At 43.3% G+C, this 6002-nt stretch overlaps 1 protein-coding gene across 1 annotated transcript; it reads right to left on the bottom strand.

Moving 5' to 3' along the window:
• Nucleotides 1-328: 328 nt before the first annotated feature.
• Nucleotides 329-4345, bottom strand: LOC103365158 (T-cell acute lymphocytic leukemia protein 1). The gene is made up of 3 exons (XM_008292519.1): nt 3798-4345; nt 3344-3432; nt 329-2398 (listed from the first exon to the last, which is right to left on the bottom strand). The coding sequence occupies exons 1-3, from the start codon at nt 4343-4345 to the stop codon at nt 1869-1871; spliced, it is 1167 nt and encodes a 388-aa protein (XP_008290741.1). The 3' UTR covers nt 329-1868.
• Nucleotides 4346-6002: the final 1657 nt, after the last annotated feature.

The raw sequence follows: 6002 nt of genomic DNA, 5'->3' as shown, positions 1-6002 counted from the left end.
ATCCTGCAGGTCACCGAGCCATGTTAACCTCAACGGGAAGTTGTCACTTGTTGGGGGGAAGTGAGGATTCCAGCGTCCATTGGAGGAGTTTCTCTGAGGAGGTTGTGGTTTCAACTAAACACTAAGGTGGGAAACAGTTGTGTGCCATGCGGCAGTCTGCCTCCACGGATTAGTCATTTAGGTTCCGCAGTTATGAAATATTGTTTAACAGGGAGGCGATTATTTGTATACGATGAAATGGGGCACACGACTATGATAGTGAACTGTACTGAATTTAACTGAACTGGAACCAAAACGTGCTTGAGTGAGATCAAATACAAGACTTTTCCTCTGTGTTTTATTCAGGGGTTTTTTGTATAAAATTCATCAATTTAACATTGGATATATTTATAGATACAGCTATCATACAACAAATATGTCATTACCAAACGTACAATGTCCCTTTACTGCAATTCATAAAATACCATAGTTACCAAAGGTACCAATATAGGCTACTAGGTCCTGCTAAAAAAGCAGAAGAACCAACAACAGTGATCAATACTGAACTGTCTTTGTCAGAAAACTGCTGGTGTTGTTATGATATTAACACTGTGTGACGGTGGTGGTGTGTGTGTGTGTGTGTGTTTCCATGTATGCCTCGTGTTTTTGTGTCTGTACGTGTGCATGTGAAATGCGGCGATGAAGGGATTTATTTGTGTACCTTACTAAACTACAACTGCATTACAGCTTAAAAAAAAAAAAAAGAATAAAAAAAAAACAAAACACTGAAACATTCATATCAAAAGGACTGCATGAGTCATTTCATGATTTCAGTCGACCCATATTTTGTACACTTTAAGAACACTGCATGTCTTGTACCTCCACAGCAATTTCAAATAGATATATATTCATTCCAGGCAGTGAAACTGTCTGTTGCCATATTTGGTGTCATTTTTCTCGCCACCAAAGTGTAACAGAAGTAAACGGTACCACATCTGATGTACTTTTGCTTTACATTTGGAGTTTTGCCTGATCGCTCCCCTCCCCTTGGTTCCTGTCTCCCAAAAAGACAAATTTTTGATAGTAAACCCATCGACAAACACACTATGGTACATCTTCAACCACATGACTTGAATTTGAGTCACTGTTATTACATTGTGCAGTGGAAATACAATGCTATTTACAAATACATACTTGACTGCATTGGCACAATTTGAGTCCAGTCCGTTTATTTACGGCCTCCGACTGAGGCAAACTTTCTTTTGTGTTATTATTCTAACACATTAAATTTGTTGGGCATAAATTTTCCGGGTTTATTTAGAGACATTTTAGAACCATTTCCTTGCAGCCCCCTGCAGGTAAAGTGGATCTATTCTGGCTGATATTGTAATTAATAGTGTCATTAGTAAAACATTGATCCTCAATTTTACACATCGACAATCTTTGAACTGAGCGTCTCTTGAATGATTATTGTTTGGTTTTGTTTTTTTTAACTGTTGTGTTTTTTTTTGTGTCTTTTTACGATCGCTCTTTCATTTTTCTGTGGTTTTTCTTTTACAGAATATCCAGTCTTTGGAACTTTCAAAACATGTAAAATTATAATCCGCAGGTCAGTCAAAGACATGAGACATGCAGAATTTACAAGTCTTTTGCTGGATCAAATTCAACCAAGCTATTCATCAGTACTGCCTCAGGTGTTGTGTGGAGACAAGAATGCACTCGTGATCCATTTCGGGCACCAATATCTCGCTATGTGGAGCTTGATTCTCCTTCCTACTCTGATGACTCAAAGCTATCAGGGTCCTGAGCGTATCCATCTCTTTTTGTTGTCCCTCTCACTGCTTCCTTTCAGTCTCAGGCGTTCTGTCCATGGTCTGTTGGCATCAGCATCATCGGCGACTGGAGCCATCTAATGGGCGTCCATTGCGCCTCAGATCTCTAGCAGCTAGATGCAGCGGGGGCCCGCGTGATGCCGTTAGAGTCCTCGGAGCCGGAGGTGAGTCCTGGTCCTCCATAAAGCTCTCCGGACTGCCTTCAGCATCGCCGTCGGGTAGACTTCCACAGCTGGAGCCCGGTGACATTGTCTCCAGAAGATCATCCCTGGCCAAGCCCACCACCGTGTCCTGATGCGGCCCACCCTGAGGTCCCCCCTCGTGGGCCGCAACCCCAACCAGCAGCCCTGTTTCCCCATCAGTTGTGCTGCCAACATTCCTCCCACCATCCTGATCCTCCAGGAGGTTGGAGAGGAAGCTAATGTACTTCATAGCAAGCCGCAAAATCTCGTTTTTGCTCAGCTTCTTGTCTGGGGGGTGAGTGGGGATGAGTTTACGAAGCTCGGCGAACGCCCCGTTTACATTCTGCTGCCGCCAACGTTCACGACTGTTGGTGAAGATACGACGTACAATCTTTGGCTGGCCAGCTAGCAGAGGAAAATGGAGGAAAAAAAGACAGAGAGAGTAAGGAGACAAAGCAGTGATACCGACAGCAACACTGAATGTGAAATGCTGAGCCGAAACAGAAAATGTGGTTTGTAAAACGGTAAAGCAATACAAGTACAAAAATAAAAGTGGAGGAGCTAGCAGCGGGAGAACAGATGCACAGATCATTTTGGGGGGAAAAAAAAATCTAAACCAACAGAGTTTAGCAATCCTAAAGAATTACAAAATTGTCCTCCGTGTACCCATGTATTTGGAGATGATGGAACAGAAGCGTGCTATACTTTGTGTGTGATGTGATACAAGAGAAATGGCTGGTTTGGCGACGCAAACCCAAGAAAAAAGGTGTTGGGGAGACTGTGCGCTTCCCATTCAGGTTTCTGTGTACTTCTTATTTATTTAGTCATAATAAAATGCTCCACTGCAGGTAGGCATGTCCTCCCACCCCCAACAATGGTGTCTTCTAGGCTATTGTTGCCCTTGGAACACACCCAGTCTATCTTAATCCTTCAGCCCACTCTGCAGTAAAACCTTGGCATGGAGGCAGCAGCACCCCCATCCTCCACCCCTGTATATGGCAGTGAGTGGGCAGCAGTGGAGAGAATGTTTCAAATGAAATAAACCCCAAATCTGCCTGAAAAGGAGCTTTTAATGGCATGCAGGTACATGTATTTGACATTCAGATTAGCAGCATGTATTTATGCCATGAATTATGATGTGTTCATTCCTAAGGGGTTCAACACTTTCTGAATTTTTCTTTTTTTGCAAAGCAGCTTCTGCAACAGACAGATTGAGTACAGTATAGATCCATGTCAGTGGATGAATGACAATGGAGATGAGGGAGGGACGTTCAGGGGACTATATTGGCAGAAGGAGGACACAGCAGAAGTGCGTCTTACCATACTTATAAAGATCTAAAATGCGCCTACCCTCGTCGAGTTCAACCTCATAAGGCGCCGGGCGGCGCTTTACCCTGTTGCTGGGGTACATGCTGTACTGCTCCGACTCCCCTCCGAGACTACAGCAACAGAAGAGACAAAAGATGCACAGGTACATGGCAATACATGAATTCCATCATACACCATTTCCCTTTGCTTCAAGCTCTGTGTAGCTTTGCACCAGGATCACACACACACACACACACACACACACACACACACACAGTCACACACACACACATGGGCCAGGTTCACTATATCACACATGCACATCCTTAATAATGTAAACACAATGTGAACTCAGTTTCACCACAACTGTTTTTCTCTCCCCTGTTACTGTGAAGCACAAATAACATTCCAACTTGTAACTTTCAATGGAGAACACACACACTGATGATGCATCAATGAAACCACATGATTTTTCTGTTTCTGACTGCACCTTTACCTGTTGATGGCGGCGAGAGGCTGCGCCAGGTTGTAGAGCATCGCCCGGGCCGGGACAGGAAACGCGTTTGGGCTCAGTTGGACCATTCGAGCGTCGTCTCGTTGCGGCGGCGGCAGCGGCAGCGGTGGAGGTCTGCGAAGTTCCGTGATCGGCACCAAATGGCTCTCAGTCCTCTGCTCCACCGCTTTTATAGCGTCCCTCCTGGAGAGCTCGATCACCGGCACTTCCCTTTTCAGGTCAAGGGCGTTGTGAGAGGCAGTTTCCTTGGCAACGCCGTTGATGATGATGCTGATGCTGGTCCCGTTGCTCGAGTTCTGCAGAGGAACGTCATCCGTCTCCTCAACCCCCTTGAAGCTCCCTCCTCCTCCTCCTCCCCCTCCTCCCCTCTCATCCTCCTCCTCCTCAACCTCCTCCTCCCCCCTCCTCGGCTCCTCGTCCTCCTTGCATCCGTTCTGTCTGGAGATGATGGAGGAGTCCTCCCGCTTTCCAGGACCGGAGCCTGCGTCCGGACTTCCAGGACAAAGCTCCTGCTGCCGTTTTTCCATCATTTTTACACCTTCACCACTCGCTAGAGTCCACTGCGTCCTAAAGGAAACGTTAATTTGTCGCGCAGAACATTATTTGTGGCGGTCACTAACTAGAATATCAGATAAATAACCACGCATTTGTTGTTCTTGTAATAATTCACAATTTTTCATCATTATTATTAAGTTCTAATTGTTAAAACTAAAACAAAAATATTATCTGCTAAATAATTTCCAGTAATTTAAATAGTGGCAGTTGAAAGGTAATTAGTGGCTCGTTCGATTAATTGATTTTTAAATGATGTATTTCGTTCGATTTTTTAAAAATACAGCAAAAAAAGCTCGGACACATTTTACACACAACACTAAATTGATAGGAAATTACATTTAAATATCGTTCAGTTTTAATGGATTCTGCAATTTTTGTTTAATATCTAAAGTGTGTATGATGTAGTATATTCCTTACAGGATCATCATAGATTGCTGAAACTGGCAATTTCATTATAAATTACGAAGCTGGTCATATTTCTTTGAATCTATCATATTTAAAGTCTTGTGGTTTCTCAAGCCGTGCATGCTTTTTTTTTTTTTTTTATCAAACGTCCTATGAAGCTCTTATCTAACGCTTGCTGGCCTTCAGTTTATACCGTTAAACTGCATTTATTCCCACTGGAATATTTTAAAACCGATTTTATTTTATTTTGCCTGCTGTTTATTTTTTTTAGCTGGATTTCTTGTGGATGCCAGAACTACGAAGACAGCTTGACAATTCGTCGAAATAAAAGCCCTCCTTTTTTTTCCTTCCTACCTTTAAGAAATCCAGAAAAACCTTCAAAAAAATCCCTGGATGGGCTGATTTTTGTATAAATATCCACAGAAGTCAGGAGTGTTTTTTTGTTTTATCGCGGTGAAGGCCATAACGCAGCCGAACATCAAAGGTTTGTCACACAGAAAACACACCACACGCCAATGTCAGCTGTTTTCCCGCTAATTAATTCGACAAACGTCTCAGAAATAGAATTTTTTTACCGCGCAGAAGACGGGTAATTTTAAAACAAAAACGCATTTAATTTTTTTTTCTTCCTTTTTCCTGGGAAATTCTCCAACAGGCCTCGCATCCGTTATTCCAACAGCTTCAACCAGCCCGATCGGACAATAGCAGAAAAAATCATACACATATCGGCTAAATATTTCGCTCATTATAGCGATAAAACGCACACGACAACGGCCAAATTACGAGCAGCAACAAATGCGGTGGTTTAAATGAAGAGATCCTTATTTTTACGCACTTACCGTTTCCAGCCGTGTTGTTGATGTTACTGTGTAAGTGGAGCCATTTTGTGAGTGGGTCATCCATGTCTGAGGTTTTTTTCTTTTTTTTTTTTTCTTCTTCTGCCAGTTGTGGAGCAGCAGTGTGTGTATGTGTGTGTGACTGTGTGTATGTGTGTGTGTGTGTAGCTGAGTTATTCCTCGCCGCATCCAGCGCGCTCCCTCAGCACGGGGAGCGGAACACAGGCCGCAATGTGGCCGAGCGAGATAAGCGCACGGCAGCGGCCTCTTCATTCCTGATAAGCGCCTAAACCCATTATTTATGAAATGATTCATTATTATTTGGCTGTCGTGGGCTATATAGTCTTGTGGAGGGCAAAGCATTAAAAAAAAAAAAAAAAAAAAAAAAGCG

Source organism: Stegastes partitus, unplaced genomic scaffold, assembly GCF_000690725.1.
Source record: "Stegastes partitus isolate 25-593 unplaced genomic scaffold, Stegastes_partitus-1.0.2 Scaffold815, whole genome shotgun sequence".
Taxonomy (NCBI): Eukaryota; Metazoa; Chordata; class Actinopteri; family Pomacentridae; genus Stegastes; species Stegastes partitus.
Note: the sequence above shows the minus strand (reverse complement) of the source record. Positions and strands in the feature narration are given on the sequence as shown.